The sequence below is a fragment of the Suricata suricatta genome, chromosome 4, assembly GCF_006229205.1.
Source record: "Suricata suricatta isolate VVHF042 chromosome 4, meerkat_22Aug2017_6uvM2_HiC, whole genome shotgun sequence".
NCBI classification, from domain to species: domain Eukaryota; kingdom Metazoa; phylum Chordata; class Mammalia; order Carnivora; family Herpestidae; genus Suricata; species Suricata suricatta.
The window spans coordinates 67,693,729-67,711,183 of NC_043703.1; the positions used below are offsets into that span (position 1 = coordinate 67,693,729).

The following is a 17,455-nucleotide window of genomic DNA, read 5'->3' on the forward strand; positions in this document are numbered from 1 at the left end:
AATTAGGTGATTAACTAGTTGTTACTTAACCTTCTAATTTCTGTATAAGTCTAATTACATGAAACAGAAGTTGGTGTTTTGATTTTTTACTTTGCTTTTCTGTTTTGAGTGTCATTGCAACTACTGTATTGTAAATGATGGAAAATAATTGCATATGTTAAAAAAATATGAAACTTTATAAAGTAAAAAAAAATAAAAATAAATAAAATTAAAAAAAAATAAATAAAACAAAAAAAATAAATAAATAAACATTAAAAATAAAAAAAAAACAGGCTTTCACTATTAAATTATTCAACACAGGCAGTGGAAGGGTAAAAGATAAAGACAGCTGTGGCCATTCGGAATAAAAATAAAATTGTAAAATAAATATGAAAGCAGATATTGTTCAGAAAGTAAACCAAAAAATAAAACTATTTTTTTTTCCAATCTAGGAGAGAGATTTTGAAGAATTTGGGAACTAGTCACTAGCTCCGGCTTATGTAGGACCTTATGACAAAGTTCCAGATAATTCTGAGGTATTTTGGGGAGAAATAGATTTTATGAGTTGGTGGAAGGGATTAAATATCCTAGCTTTCTGCTTCCAATAGCTACTGAATAATAATAGTGTTGAGTGCTCTCTATGTCCTAGGCCATAGGTCAAGCCATTGATTTTGAATTTCACAAACATCTCTTAGGTTTACATATCCAGATCTATGTTTAAGGAATTGATCAGATACACCATAATTTATTTACTCATTCCCCTATTAACAGACTTTAGGTTGTTTTTCACTGTTTTCAAATCAGCAGTAAACACCCTGCATGCATCTCCTTCATGGTTGCAATTACTGAGGCTAGCATGTACCATATTAAAAAAAGAGCAGTTTTATTTCATCCTTCCCCTAGCCATACTACTGTGCCTACTTTACAAATGAGTAAGCACATATAGTAACTTGCTCCGGAGCTCACAGCGTGATCAGAGGCAGAGCTGGAATTCAAACTCAAGACAGCACATTCCTGAGTCCAAATTCCTAAACCCTGTGCTCTCTTGAAATACTCTAGCTACTGACAAAACAGAATGAGCTTAGGCATCACCAGTGAGGGAGTGTGACTGGGATTCATGAATCATAAGCTTCCCTTGTCTTCCTTGGTAATAGATCGATGATATTCCCTTAAGACATGCGGGACATTTACTTTTAATAATTGAAGTTCTCTAAGCCTGACTGAAATTAGGAAAGGTAGATAAAAAGTTAGCTTAAGGCAAAACAGACGTACAAACAGCAATGGAAACCAAAACCACCTCCAAAAATAAATCCAAAAAAATTCTTTATAAATTAAAATTTTGACCTTCTATATTGTTCTAAAATGTGTATTAAATATATTTTAGTAGTAGGTTGAATGGTAGGAGTAAAAACAATGGAACTCTTTAGTCAGTATTTAATTAAATGTGAAAAGAATTCCATTGAGTTAAGCTAGTAATTGTAAATAACCTCCACTTTTAATCTAAAGCATACTATTTACTTTGATTTAGAATGTTAGAAAGCCATTTAATTTTATTCTCAATTTCTTTATCTGTTCTGTAGTGATATAATTTGAAGTTGAGGGGAAATTAATAAGAACACACACAGAAGTCAAATAGTTATTTGAATTAATGCTGCCTGATAGCATTTTCTCTTTTCTCTGGTGCTACATTATAGTACTGAGCTGCATCTAATAGTTTTTAATCAAATATCAAACATATTTTATAACAAATTCCTCAAAAGTAATATCGTCAGGTCTACCATCACTTTCTACTTTTATTCTCACTTCTCCTGGTCCTATTCAAGATCCATGCTGGCTTCTAAATCTCTCAATATCACTAGACATATCAAAATTATAGTTATAGTCTCAGTTCCGATTAGATTTCAGCAAGTTAACACACACACACACACACACACACACACACACACACACAAGTCCACCATAGATATAAAAGAAACAAAAAAAAATCATGTACAGAACTATTTTTTTTCATTATCACAGCTGATGAATAAAGGGATTGATATAATAGCTATGCAAAAATGGCTAATTCCCTCTTGTAAAACCAAAGGTAGAAAATTTTAATCAAGAGCATTTTTTAAATGTTCAATCTTTGAGGTATTATGTATTTTATAGTCAATTGTATATTGTTCCTTAATAAATGAGTCTGCTTATAAACTGTCACATTCTTATAAAAATAAATCCAGCATATGCTCATTTCTATTTGAAAAGGAGGAGGTAATTCTTTACAAAAAAGATTCTTTGCTTTAGAATATATCTTGTAGAAATTACTGTACAGAAAATGTGTTTGCAAAGGTTAAAATATGACCCAGTTTATGTATGACTTTTCAGGAACATATTATTTCATTAACATATGGTATTTAGGTGTTTTTAGAGGCAAACTTGCAGAAAACAAAGCAAAAGCTAAATCATCAGAATTGCTTTAAAAAAAAAATACTGAAAACTTAAGTGCAAAGATGTCCGAACAACTCCTGAGGCTTATCTAGACTAGGCAGACTGAAAATTTATGGGGAGAAACAACAAATTTAAGTCACAGTTGAAATTTTAAATTCTGATTGTGCCCATGGTGACAAATGACACAAAAGTTGCCTATTTTCTTGGCCAACAGGATGAGGCCATGGCACTCCCCAGTTTTCAAACCTCCCTGCAGGACAGAGGAGGGTCATAAATGTAAGCTGGTATGCAAAATTTGACTAAGAAGACAAATTATTTAGAAGGAGATCTTAAAAATTCTAACCATGGCAAGTTTTACAACCTAATAGTTTTGGGACTGGAGGTATTACTGAAATCGAGACTATACTGCTAAATTCAGAGACATTTATTTGTGCTCCTTAAAGAAAAATACCTAGGCTCATTCAGAGAAATGCAGTATAATATTTTATGAGATGGCCATGCAATGAAGTAAATTTCACTAGGATGGTTCAAATCAAGTTCACTGGGAGAAAGGCAGCAAAGAGAGGAAACTTATTATTTTAATTTTGTCAAAGGGATCTATGGTCTAAGTCATATTCTAAATACATTTTCAAAATCAAAGAGTCATGTGAACCCAAATTTAGTTTTAAAATGTCAAAATACCTGAAAATAAAAACACACTCTGAAGAAAGATTTTTTTTTGGCGAAAAAGTGCTGTTTTGGTAATATCCTCTAGGTATAAGTATTATTTCATAATGTTAACATCATGAAATAAAATGATGGTCCACCAGGCGGCTTAGACTAAATTCATCTGTTGTAACTTTTACAGAGATTTAAAGTTTATAATCAACATTTTACTACTAAACCTTATAGAAAATGAAAGCTTTAGGTATGCAATGTTATCTACTAACTTTATAAATGAAAGATAAAGAATATAAAGAGACACCTCTCTCTTTAAATTGCATATCCATTTTAAGGTTCATTGAAAGTAAATGTCTCTAATACTCTGTTCTTACTAATTTAGAACAGAATAGGTTGTAGCAGGTCAGAATTTAAAACTAATTCACGTTATTCCCTTCATCCGGTAGCTCAAGATAGCTATTTTAAAATGCAACATTTAATTAAAAAGGGAAATCAATAGTCTATATGAGTCTTTTCAAAAATAAACTCTGAGCTGCCGCCTCTTAGTTTCTAACACATAAGCTCTGTCTTGGGAATAGCGATATACTTTATGGTCTTAATTAACTCTTTAATCTCAGGTGTGGAATTGTTTCAGTGAAATAGTGAAATTCTTTCACTCAAGAAATTACAGTGCTGAACAACGTCACTGAGGGACTACTTTATGTAAGTAAGGAGGGTGGCTTTACAAGTGTAATCTCTGGAACTCACGGTGTCACATTTCCTTTTCTTCCTTTCTGAAGTTTTGGGCAAGAGAAATGTAACATTTTAAGGCTGCTTCCTTAAAAGCATGGCTGGCTAAAGGACTTACAGTTCACATCTGTCACTAACATTTCCAGTGATTCCTTTAAGGCATCTTGTTTTTCATTTTTAAATTCTGCTCTCATTCTTCACTGTGAATTTCCAGGCAATTGCAAAGAAGGATGCTATCACTACAAATCACTCTTCTGGAGAATGAGAAAAATCCATGTAGCTGCAGACTTATGGGGGGTGGGGACTATCTACTGCGGACACATCGACCATTTTGTATTTCCTTAGAATTTACGGCTCTCACATATTCATATCATGGAGAGCAGCCTCCACTGTGCTTGCCACCCACCAGTCCCGTTCACTCCGAAGACTTCGTACCTGCTTCCACACACAGTTGCTATGGCTTTGAAGCAGCCAGATGCAAGCTGGTAGGAGCCTGTGTAGCACCGGTCAATCGCCCAATTAAAAAGATTAATTTGGTCGGGATTAAGTTCCAATAGCAAGACGACAACTTCACAGCCAAGTTGATGAACCTGGATACATAGAGAAGCAATTATTCATGTTTAATGAAAGATTATTCCAGAGAAAGACACAAAATCATGCTTAGCCAAAGAAAGAGGGTAACATGAAAGTGGAGACTGTACATTCATCTTAGTTTTAAATATTTTATTTTTACGTAATCTCTACACTCAATGTAGGACTCAAACTTACAACCTCGAGATGGAGTGTTGTGTGCTCTACAGACTAAGCCAGCCACGTGTCCCTTTATCTTAATTTTTATTCCATATATTTTACTTTAAGAGGATTCAAGGTTGCAACTGAATATTGAAATGTATGTATAAACCAAATTTGACTCTGTGTAAATCTGTCAGACAGGGTCCACTCGTTCTTGATTTTTAATTCTGAAAAGATAATGAAGGCTGTTGGCAACATTTCTTCACTGTATTTTAAATATTTTTAAACAGTAGATGTATTTGGTTAAAAATTAAATATACAAAAGGATGGCCTTTATGCATATAAGTCTTTTGAAGAAAAAAATTAGAATATGTTTATGGGGCTTGACTACTAAATATACCATGTAAAATTTAGCTGGCATTTCTTTTAAAAAGAAATGTAGTATCAATATACTTTTTTTTTTATAATAAACACTTTTTCATTTTTGAGAGAGAAAGAGAGATAGTGTGTGAGTGAGGGAGGGGCAGAGAGAGAAGGAGACACAGAATCTAAAGCAGGCTCTAGGCTCTGAGCTGTCAGCACAGAGCCTGACCTGGGGCTTGAACCCATGAATGGTGAGATCATGACCTGAGTTGAAGTCAGATGCTTAACTGACTGAACCACCCAGGCACCCCTCAGTAAACTCTTCTTAGTCAGAGACTTTCATATGAAATGATCATCATACTAGATAGAATTAATGGGATCCTTTATTGACGATTCCTGAAGCTACTGTCAAATACTGGGTGGTCACATTTGTCCAGGAGAAGCCTGGTGCCCTGGAGGCCATATTCCCCGCAGAAAGTAACATTTTCCCGTTTTCTTCTGTTTCCTTCTCTTGCCAGTTGCAACCAGGGGGAGAAGAAAAGCTTCTACCTTTTTTTTTTTTTTTAACTACAGGGTGTGGGCTAAGATGGGAGTAATATTCTAGTTGGATGGTCAAACATCATCGACCTAGTTCCCTGCAGGCTTAAGTAATTAGTAGCAGATAAAAGTTAATGATACTATTAAAAAGGACTTAAAAATACCATTTCATTAAAAAGTTGGTTCAACTTGAAAGAAAATCAGCAAGTTTTTAATTGAGCTTTAGAAACTTTATATTGAAGTATAAGACACACAGCACACAATTCACAAGTAAATGATGAGTTACTGTAACTGAACACACCAGTGTGAAGTAGAATACCAGATTAATTTCCAGCACCACTGAAGCCTGCCTTATGCACTGTCCTCATCACTCGCCTCGCTCTTCTTTTCCAAAGTAACCACTATTCTGACTTCTACAACTGTTGCTTAGGGCTGTTTTGAACTCTATGCAAATGGAATTCTATTACATAAAATTTTGTGTGTTTTCTTGAACACAATTCATGTTTGAGAGTCATCTATATTCATTCATTTTCACTGTTACATCCTAATATATCTTTACTTCATGATGTATTCATTCTATATAGATGAACATCTGGGTTGTTTCTAGCTTTTGACTTCATAATACTGCTTTGAACAATTTTGTACATGTCATATGTTGCACATGCTAGATTTTACAAAATACATATTTGAGTAAAACTGCTGGGTTTTAGGGCATACTATATTCAACTTTAGTATATAATGACAGTCAGGTTTCCAAGGTGGTTATTTGAATTTCTACTCTTGGTAGCATTGCATGAGAGTTCCTGTTGCTGTATTTCCTCATTGACATTGTCAATCTTTTTAATTTTCACCATTCTGGTGGATTTGAGGTAGCATTAGTTTGCATATCTCTAATTACAAATGAGCTTGAGAACTTTTTCTTATGTTTATTGGCCATTTAAATAACCTCTTTTGTAAGTTTATTCTTTAAGTCACTTGCTCATTTTTCTATGCATGTCTTTACCTAATTATCTGTAGGGATCCTTAATATATTCTAGAAGTGTTGGTTTTATGTTGCAAACATCTTCTTTCGCTCTGTTCATACTCTTAATGGTATCTTTTGTTGAAGTTATTAGCTGGTCTTTCTTCACAATTAGTAATTTTTGCATCATGTAAGAAATCTTTCCCTGGCCCCAGGGATAAAGATATCCTCCTATATTTTCTAGAAACTTCAGTCTTTCAGCTTTCACATTTATATCTATAATCTAATTTCTTGTTTTTAAACTCCTGATGTCTTATTTCTTTTTTCCCAATGCATTGACTAAGATCTGTAGTATAAGGTTGATAGAAGTGGTGAATGTGACCATCCTTGGTCATTCTAATCTCAAGGGATACTTTCAATATTCACTATTTAGTATGATTTTTATTATAGTTTTTTTCCTCATACACCCTTTATCAAATTAAGGATGTTATTTTTTATTCTTAATTTTGATAGGAGTTTCTCTCATAAATAAATATAGAATTTTATTAAATATTTTTTCTGCATCTATTGAGATGATTGTATATTTCCTTCTTGAGATTCTACTAATACAATGAACATACAAGTGAGTTGACGAATATTTGAATATTGAACCAATCTTGCAGTTCTTGAATAATGCCAATTTGATCATGATGAATCATTTTTTATAGATCACTAAATTTAATTTTCTTATATTTTGTTTACATTTTTGTATCTATACTCCTGAATAAAATTGCCTCTTATGTTTTTTTATCCTGTTAAATCCCTGGCATGTTTTAGTATTATAGTTATGCTAGTCTCATAAAATATGTTGGGATGTATTTCCTCTTGAGTTCTTTTCTCTTAAGGATTTTTCTATACAATCAATGCAATTTGTTCCCTAAATGTTAAATTCATTAATAAAGCTATCTAAAGTTTTCCTTGTGAGAAGACTTTGAATTACAGATAAAATTTCTTTATTATTTATAAATTCTATATCATTGATTCACTGCTCTGCTTCATCCATCCTCATCATCATGGCATCCATTAGAGATCGCATGCTGGCTATAGTATTTTTAATTTTGGCCTAACTAGATTTTAATTCTTTTATATTTGCAGAAAGGGATTCTTTTCTATGTTTTTTTTTCTATGCTCTTTTCAACCCAGCTAGTATTCTTATAATCATGGTTTTAAATTCTAGTTCAGAAATCTTAATTATATCTGTGTTGATTAAATCCCTGGCCATAATTTCTTCCTGTTCTTTCTTTTGGGGTGATTGCCTTCATCTTGTCATTTTGGAGGAAGAAAAAAAAAACTAAAAAGAAACCAAAACAAAATCAAAGGAAGCTAGATCTTAGGTGTGTTTCAATCTGCTTGTTGAGAGAAGCTACCAAATTCACTCACTCATGTTTATTACTTAAATGATTATTCAGGTTTTTCTTTTCTTCTAGGGCTGTGTTTTTCTAGGAATTTGTCTATTTTATTTAAATTTTCAGGTTTACTGGCACAAAGTGTTCATATATTCTCTTTTATTTTCAGTATCTACTATTTGTAGGGAAGTCTCCTCAATATTTCTGATGTCAGTGAGACATGTGCCTTCTCTCTTGATCAGACTAGCCAGGGATTAATTTTATTAGTCTTAATAAAATCAACTTTTGGCTTAAATTATTTCTATTTTTTTCTCTTTCATTAATTTGTATTTTCTTTTTTTATTTTTTTAATTAAAAAAATTTTAAATTTGTTTTTAAATTTATTTTTGAGAGACAGTGAGAGATAGTGTGAGCAGGAGAGGGTCAGAGAGAGAGGGAGACACAGAATCCGAAGTAGGCTCCAGGCTCTGAGTTGTCAGCACAGAGACCAATGCGGGGCTTGAATCCATGAACTGTGAGATCATGACCTGAGCAGAAGCCAGATGCTTAACCGACTGAGCCACCCTGGTGCCCCTAATTTGTGTTTTCATCTCTATTATTCCCTTCATTATATTTGTTTTCTGTTTAATATGCTATTTTTTTTATAACTTCTTGAGATGAATGCGTAGGTCACTGGTTATCAGCCTTTTTTTCCTTTCTCATATATATACTTAAGACTATACATTTCATTCTAAGCACAGTTTTGTTTACAGCCCACAAGTTTAGTATGTAGTATTTTTGTTATTCTTCAGTTAAAGACCTTTTTCAGTTTCTATTGTAATTTGTTCTTTGACTCACTAGTTTCCTGGAAGGGTGTTTCTTAATTATCTTTTTATTATTGACTACTAGCTTATTACCACTGTGATTAGAGAAACAGTCTGTCATTTCAATCATATGAACTTTGTGGAAACTTGTTTTAGGGCCCAGTTTATAGTCAATTTTGGCGAATATGTTATTTTTTTTTTGTCCCAATGCATAAGAGTGTAATATGAACAACACAAAAACCTATACTTCTGTGGCTGATTATGCAGATTGTTCTGTGAACAATGCTTATTATGCTCTAGTAACCCGATTGAGGCAGAACATCCAAGACATTTAAAAGCAATGTATTTTTGACTAATACTTACTCGTAAATCTTGACAAGCCAAAATGTTGTCAAGCCACTTATAGAGGTAGCCATCAGGGGAAAGGCCCACATTGTCAAACACAGGGCCACAGCACAACACTGCCGACATTGCCTGATAACAAAACAACCAAATGTGTGAATGAAACTTGGAACTATCTAACAACATGCAACCGACTTCATAAAACATAACTACCAGACTTATAGGTGATGTGGGTCTTTTAAAGCAATTACCATAAAATTTTAAAGTATTCCTTGCTAGATTCAATAAGGATCAGGGTCCCAAATTTGGATTTTTAAATAAGAATTAAAAGCCATAAATATAACTCTACGGACATATAATTTATGATTAAAACAAACCTTTATGACAAAAGAGTAAGATACTCGAAGCAAAAGGGGCATTTCACAGTATTTAAGTGCTCTCATGTGAATAAATTCAGCTTATAAGATAAATATAGCTTTTTAAGTTTTGCTCTGATGACAAATATTTGACCAATGTAAATTGACAAACTATGAAAAATATGGAAATAAATAACATGATTCTTAATCAAAGAAAAAAATTAAGACTATGAATTTAGTTACTTTGAGGAGGAAAGGAAGCAAGGGAATGTAAGAACGATTAACTTTGCAATTGGTAGGTCCAAATGACTATGAGGGCCATTGTTTAAATCTAGCTAGTTAAAGCTAGCTCCCTTGAGGCAAAAGTCAACTGGTAAATCATCAAACTTTCAGTATATATGAGAGAATTGAAATACAGTGTTCTAAAGGTAATTAGGCTGTAAAGGAATCATGCTTCTGACGTTTCAGAACAGTTAGTAGTGTGGAAATTTATTTTGGGGAGTCTTTTAAAATGGAAGACTAAAAAGGGAATGTGGCTCTTGGTAGGCTCTGAACTTGAGGTAACATATATATCTTTTTTATGTTGTATGTTACTGGACTAGGCAGCTACTAACAGGGCAAACAAGCAAAACTGTGTGGTTCCCATACACTAGGTAAAAGTAAGAATTGGGAAAAGTTTTGTATTTTGAAACTGAGACTCCACCTGGAATATTTGCATATTTATATACGGCCATCTATCTATTGGGAAAGAGACCATTGGGCCAACAGAAGTCATCCACTGAGACAAAGGTGCCCTACCTTTAATGCGCAATACTGGTATCGTGTAATTTGATGATTTCTGTCACTGTAGCGGTCAAGAGGGGTGAACATAATGCTGAAGGGTCCTGCCCACTGGCTAAACAAGATGAAAAGATGATGCCTCAGGCTTTGCTGGGGGAACAGAAATCTTCGGTGGTGGACTGGAGAGAAAAACAGGAGTTAGAGTCTGCTTGACTAAAAAGTATAGTGAATACAGTTTAGGTCACTATTATACATGATTCTTACATTCCGAGGAAAGCAGTAATTTCATTTCCTAACTTGAGTCTTCTGTAATGAAACATGGATTTGAGAAGACTCATTTTCTCCCTACGTGTGTGGTCCTCCTGCCCTCACACTGCCGTCAACGGCAGCTCGTCCGGAGTGGGAAGCGGAGAGACTAGGTGGCCTCATGGACACTGGTGTCTAATCAATGTCTAGCAAATCTGCAGCCCCTTCCGCTCAGCTGCTGCTTACATATCAAACATCCCCTTAACTGCTGCCGCCTGTGAAGTATAGTGTATAGATTACCTATTTTAAACAAACATACTTTAACTGAAGAAGTTAACTCAAATCTGAATTTAGGGTCATTTAGGATGAGGAGCATTGGTAAGAAAAAGGTTTTACAATGTCAAAATAATGAAAAGGTAGAAACAGCTGAGCTGTGGTAATGATGGGAAAACTTCTTTTTAAAGTTTATGTATTCATTTTGAGAGAGAGAGAGAGAGAGAGTGTGTGTGCATGCAGGCAGGAGGGGGGCAGATAGAAAGGGAGAGAGAGAGAATCCCAAGCAGGTCTGCAATGTCGGGCTCGAACTCACAAACCACGAGATCATGACCTGAGCCAAAATCAAGGGTTGGCTGCGTAACTAACTGAGCCACCAGGTGCCCCATATGTCAAAACTTTTAATCATAGTAACTGATTTTTACACCAAACTGGCCAGCTATTTTCATTCTCCATGCTTTTATTAAATGAAAAGTTTTCATGCCCACTTGCTCTGTGGAAAAAAAAACCCACCTCTCAATAATCTAATTTATTAAGCTATAGAGAATGTGTTGGGTGGAGAGTGAAGAGAAGGCTTACTGTGGAGATAGATCACATGTTCACAGAATAGCACAGTAAGAAGAAATGAAGCCCCTGTGAATGCTCCCCCCGAATGACTTCCTTCCTATGGAAATTACATAGATTCGTTTTTAGATGGGAACCAAAGACTAGAAATAATGACAAGCACAAAGCCAAGTTTAATTCCTATTGTTCCCTTTCCAACTCTGTGCTGAATTACCACAATCTGTTCTCATGTGTATTTCCAAGTATTTCAAAATAAATGAATGATCCCATCCCAGACCTGCACGCAGGCCAGTAGGATTAAAGAGGAGAAGCCTGGTAATTAGGCACACAAATGGTTTGTCCGGCATGAAAGGAAATTTGCAGTGACGTATCCTGTACCTGGAACGCACTGAATCAAGTTGGCGACCATTGCGCTAAAATGTGCCCGGACGTCTTTAAGAATTTCAACTTCTTTATCATTTTCAGCTTCTAGAAGCATGCGGGTCAAGTCCACATATTCTAAGAACAAAGCTCCAAGGGCTAACGTATCCCGTTCTAAGGCTCCATTTGTGCTGGAATAATAAAAAAAAAAATCAAGCTTTTAGATGATCGGTCTTTATATCAAAGCAGCACATGCTTCATGGAACAGAAGATTTGTTGTCAGAACTCACACTCTTGACCTATGGGCAGTATAAATAGAATATGCACAAAACAACAAACTTTTTTGGATGTTTCTGAGTAAAAGTTAAAGGTAACATATTAAAAAAGAAAAAAGAAAGAAAGGCAGAAAGAAGGAGAGACAGAAAGACCAGTTTGGTGAGGAGAGATCAGCTCATTAGACTCTTCACCCTACCTGTCACTTATGACACCAGCATCAGCCAGAAGTTCGAAAATCCTAAGTAGTTGTAGCCTTAACAAATCCCGCCGTTCTCGGCGTTTTTTGTTCTGTGTAGAAAGAGGTAATGCCACTTATGAACGTGGGCAAAACAATGATAACATTGCTTTGGGAAACATTAAACAAAGGCATAATCTAGATATGGATTTTCAATTTGTTTAGCATAATTTATTTTTGAGAGAGGAAACGAATACAAGCTGGGGAGGGGCAGAGAGAGAGGGAGATACAGTATCCAAAGCAGGCACCAGGCTCTGAGCCATCAGCACAGAGCCTGATGAGGGGCTTGAACCCACAAACTGTGAAACCATGACCTGAGCCGAAGTCAGATGCTTAACTGACTGAGCCACCCAGGTACCCTTGAATTTTCAATTTTCTACATGTAAAAGACAAGGGTATTTTTTCTTTCTTCCAGATCCTTAGAGAAAATCTTGCTATTACAGCCTATAAAAGGAACAGATCCTAAGTGGGTCAATAAATATTTATAAGGTGGCAATGTTGAGAACTAACCAGCCTCATTTCTTAGATGCTCCTGGCACCTATGGAAAGACAGAGGCACTGAAACAAAAAAGGGATAGTGGACACCACGAATCCCACCAATTCTGGTCACACAAGTCCCACTGCTAAAATTCTGCTACTTCTCGTATCTTATCTACTATATGGGAAGCTTCTTTTTCCATCTTATTCTTTTTTTTTTTTTTTTTAAATCCTGCTGTGGTATAAGTTTGCCCTTTTCAGAGTTTGCTTCAGGTATTTAGGGGAGACCATTAAATATGATCTAAATTTATATCAATGATCACATGAACTGAGGTATTAAGTATTTACATTAAAAATCTTACCTCTGGTCTTCGTTCCAGGGCTTCTTTCATTAATGGATGAAGTTCTTCTACCAATTCTCTATGGAGGAAAAAGGTCAGCATTTGAAATTCACTATTACTGACACCAAACTTGTCACCAAATACATGCATTTCGTACTAAATCATGTGCTTTTCTCACTTTGCTTCTGACATCAACCTCCCCCACCCCCACTCTGGCCTTTCCATTCCTCAGTCACATGGGGAACTAGGACCAGGTGTTGGCCTGTGCTCTGTGTTATTGGGCTCCTTTTAAGTATTACGTATATAATTTGGGCTCAATACCTATTTGTTGACTTGATTCTGATATACTGTTCTGGAGACCCTGATGACAAAAATCCCTCTCTAAACAGTTAAGCAAACAATATATCACAAGTGATTATTACATTCAAAGCACTTTACTACAGGCAGTGGGGATGAAGGTAGACAAAATCAAGTCCCTCACAGAAGACATTTTCAGTCTAGTTAGAGCAAAAGCGATAGTGCGGTTGCTACGGCATTACTTTTGGGAGCTCTGCTCAGGAGACAGATTGTTAGTGGATTTTAAAATGAAGTCTTTTTAGAATTTCAGAGATAAAAGCTATATGATAAAGGCAAATTATCGCAAGTACTACAATAATGAGGTTTTCATCAAAACCTTTTCTCCAATGAAGGAAAAATGAGAGTTTGATCATATTAATATCTACCTACCTACCTACCTACCTACCTACCTATCATCTTTCACCTGTCCTCATTATCTTCAGTTCTCACTTAATTATTTGTGCTCTCTGAGAAAGAACTTCTGAACTGCTATGTCGAGACAGACAAAATTAGGTATTTTGTCTACGGTCTCCTCTGTGCCTGAACACCTTGCCATAGTCTACAGTATTCCCATGGGAGGATTTGTGCTCTTAGACATCATCCTCCAGGGAAATCCAAAGCTAGGAATGTAAACTTTGCAGCATTCTGTGCTGATAGACAGAACACGTGTACTCCATTTCAGATTTCTCTAACAGATGCTAGAATTTCTTTGTGAAAGAAATGGAAATAATATTAATGATCTCCTTCAACTGCAACCATTTACTGAGTATTTACTATGGCCATTTCTACATTTAATCCTCTCAATAAATACCATTTTTTCTTTATTAGACAGGTACATTTTATTTTTATTTATTATAACAATTTTACGGGTAAGGGAACTGAGGCCCAGAGACATTAAGTTTCCAGACCCACGTGGCTAATAACCTTACCCATAACCTTACCCCTCCCCCTAGAAATACCGAGAGGGCAAGGTGAGGAAGAGCATATGTTCTTGGGAAAGAATGTTCATTTCTTAGGTTCTTTGGAAAAGAATGTTAGGTCATTCCAGGAATTGTTTTTCTTATCTTCTGGTAGTGTATCTATATGATTCTTTGTCTTAACTAGTTAACTAGTAGGTAGTAAAAACACTGCTTAGCTGAACTCCAGTATCAGAATTCACAATTACTTCTTATAAGAATAAAATCTGACTCTATCCATGAATAATGTAACAGATTTTTTTTTCAATTGCCTCTAAAATGTCTCATTAATCTTTATTTTTCAAATAGGGTTTCTGGCAGAAGCTTGGAGCTTTTCCTTTTTGATTTACATAAAAAAAGTTAGGATTTTACTTGTGCTTATATGCTTAGCTCAAGTCACCAGAGGCAGCCTGAACTAATATTTTACGATGACTCTTTTAAAAGGCTCTGACACTGCCTCAGATGGAATGGTTATTTGATTAAAGGTGTGAAATGAGGAAAGAATTCGAGATATAATGGTTCTATTAAGGCAGAGAAAGCACCTTCTGAAAAGATCGACTTGTGTAACAGAATCCCCCTGAAAGAGAGCTATCCGTGCTTAGCCTTTGAGATCTGGTGCATAAATGGCTGATGAGCAGACCTCATTGTTTTGACATTAAAGCCTCACAGCAGTCTGGCTATCTGGAGATGGACACTGAATTATCTTCACTTATAGCTATCTAAAACCAATCTTGCCTATGAGATAAAACCCAAGATGCAGAATCAAAGCCGCGAAAGGGGAAAAGCGAGGCAGTGGCGAGAAGTGCTGGCTACACACGCGTCAAACTGCGAGGACACAAAGGAAGCCCGCAAAGCCGAGGAACCCCCAGGCACACGCCAACACGCAGACTCAAACTCGAGTTAAAAACACGAACGACGATAACAGCAGTAGGAATGAATTTACAAGAACTCACTGAGACTACTGTACCTGAAAACAAGGGAATTTGTTCTTCCAAATCCTAAAACTAAGGACTCTGTGATCTCAATGCCCTCTAGTCTCATCAGAGGCACCAACTGCTTTAACAGAACGCCCACCGATGGGGTGCCTATGGCCTGAAACAAGTTGATTAAAAGTGAAAAAGAGGTAACATGACAACTGATGCTTCCTTTAATCAAAGGATGATTCCATTATAACAGTTTCAAAGTAATAAGCCACGTCCCAAGGCACTGCCATCATTTCAGAAAGAAAAAAACAAAGACAGACATAAATTTTAATATGGCACAATGAATGCATTTTTTACCTGGGATACAAATTCTAAAGAATATTTTTATTATGTCTTCCTTTTTTTAAAAAATTAAATCTACAAACCCATTCTTAACAAGATCATTTAATGAAAGCATGGTTTAAAGGCGAATACTCGGCCACGAGTGAGAGAAATACGGTATGTAGGGCAGGAACCAAACCTCAGGGCACTAATAAATAAATAAACCTCAGGGCATCTATGGTCTTAACCAAGTTTCTTAACTTCTCTTAATCTTCAGTTCCCCTCCTGTCTGGGGGAATAATAAATTATGCATATCAACACTCAATGGAATTTAGAAATGTGTAGGATGAAAATCTGATCCCATATACTCCAGATGGCAGGCACAGTGCAATGTGCACTGTGAACTCTAGACAAACAAGCTAAAAAAAAACCTTACAGAATAATTCTTCTGAAGCATGTCACGTCACCTTGTTATCGTAGCTCACTGTACCATCAGGTGTGGTCGCCATTATTTCTGGAGTGGAAGCTCTTAAGTGTCCCGGGCTCATAATACTGGGTTTTGCAACTCCAAAACAAAGAATAAGGTAGTTTCTCCACAAGGTAACATAATTATCTCCGCTGCCGGCGGTGCTGGTTTTCTTGGCATTAATTGGGCTACTGGAAATACAGAGTTGACAACAAGAGTGAAACTAAGTTCTGGATTTTAAATATCACTCACTAAATCAAGATCCTAGGAAGTGCTCAAACAGAGTTAAACAACTGTCTGTCAAGGATTGTCTATGTTGTCAAGAACTGTCTGGATAAGAAATGTCTCTATTGCATGGGAAGTTGAATAGAACTTTAGGACTGTTTTCACCACTAAGGTTCTGACAGTCTATACTCAGACAATCATATGGATTATTAAGGAAAAAAAAAAAACCTGGCTCTCAATAAGAGCTTTTGACAGGTTTTTACTCAATGCTAAGAATTCCATATTAGCAAGTACAGAAACTAGAGAGGATTATAATGTGCCAATCTTTTTGATAAAATGCAAATGTAAGAGGGCAAATGACAACCAAAACAGAAAAACACGGTTCCCTTACTTTGGGTCTACCAGAGGCATGACCGACTGGAGCCGAGTGAAGGCATATGGCCAGGCGTAGCTGAGGGCCGTGGGGCAGTGTTTGGGCAAGTTCTCCTGCCGGAGGAAACTGAAGAGGCAGAGGACCCAGGGGTCTTTGACAGACTGAGCGAATATCCAGACATGGGAAGGGCTCTTCACATCATAATGGCTATTGACCAGGACTGCATTCCACTCCACCAACCACTGGAGATCCACACTGTGGGTCAGCGGTAATGTGGCCTGTGGGTCCAAAAGGTAGGCAGTGAATCAATGCTGAACTATAAATTACACGTCCCCACCACAGCTCGGCCTAAACGCCTGTTCGTCCACAGTGCCCTCCCTAATTACCTCCTGCAACAGGCCAAGCTTTGAATCTGAAATACGCCCCCTACTCCTACCACATAGGAGCCCATTTGTAGCCACAGCTATTACCTGTGCTAGACTGAAAGCAGCTCAAGTGCAGGTTCAAGGACACAGGTCACATTTTGAACAGTTTCAATGGCACATAGCACTGTGAATTAGTACACCAAACCACTCACTGAATAGTTGTTGAAAAATTATGGCCTTCATTAATTTAAACTCAATCGTGGATTTGCCATTTAAAGTTCTTAAAAGTTATTAACCTTTAAGATTCACAAATGTGTTTTTTAATCCCTGTCTTAGTGTGGGCCTTTTATGCCATAAACTTGTTTACCTTTACTTGGATTACCTCCATCTGATTTAGGGGGATGGGTAAATGCAGTCTCTTTTAGGAAGGGCATTTCACTGGTGATTTTGAGGTAAGATACCTACTTATTCTTGACCTATGATATTGAGCCAAAAAAACAATACATTCGAAAACTTTTTGGCTGCATATCTCATGCAAGTTCCTATGTGTCATTCTCTTTTAAGTTCAGTATATTAAAATTTGGGGAAGACCAAGTTTCAAATAATCACAGTTGTGCCCAGAGAGAAAATTGCTTTTATGACTGTCAGGCATTTAAAAATA

At 36.0% G+C, this 17,455-nt stretch overlaps 1 protein-coding gene across 1 annotated transcript in view; it reads right to left on the bottom strand.

Annotated features, from left to right (window-relative positions):
- The window catches only part of FRY (FRY microtubule binding protein), a 261,360-nt gene that overhangs the window by 93,927 nt on the left and 149,978 nt on the right, over positions 1–17,455 (bottom strand). The window contains exons 21-29 of the mRNA XM_029938476.1: positions 16,448–16,707; positions 15,833–16,022; positions 15,089–15,213; positions 12,851–12,908; positions 11,973–12,064; positions 11,519–11,691; positions 10,076–10,236; positions 8,943–9,053; positions 4,234–4,388 (exon numbers count right to left, since the gene is read on the bottom strand). Coding sequence (XP_029794336.1) covers positions 4,234–4,388; positions 8,943–9,053; positions 10,076–10,236; positions 11,519–11,691; positions 11,973–12,064; positions 12,851–12,908; positions 15,089–15,213; positions 15,833–16,022; positions 16,448–16,707 — 1,325 coding nt within the window. The remainder of the gene's footprint in view (positions 1–4,233; positions 4,389–8,942; positions 9,054–10,075; positions 10,237–11,518; positions 11,692–11,972; positions 12,065–12,850; positions 12,909–15,088; positions 15,214–15,832; positions 16,023–16,447; positions 16,708–17,455) is intronic.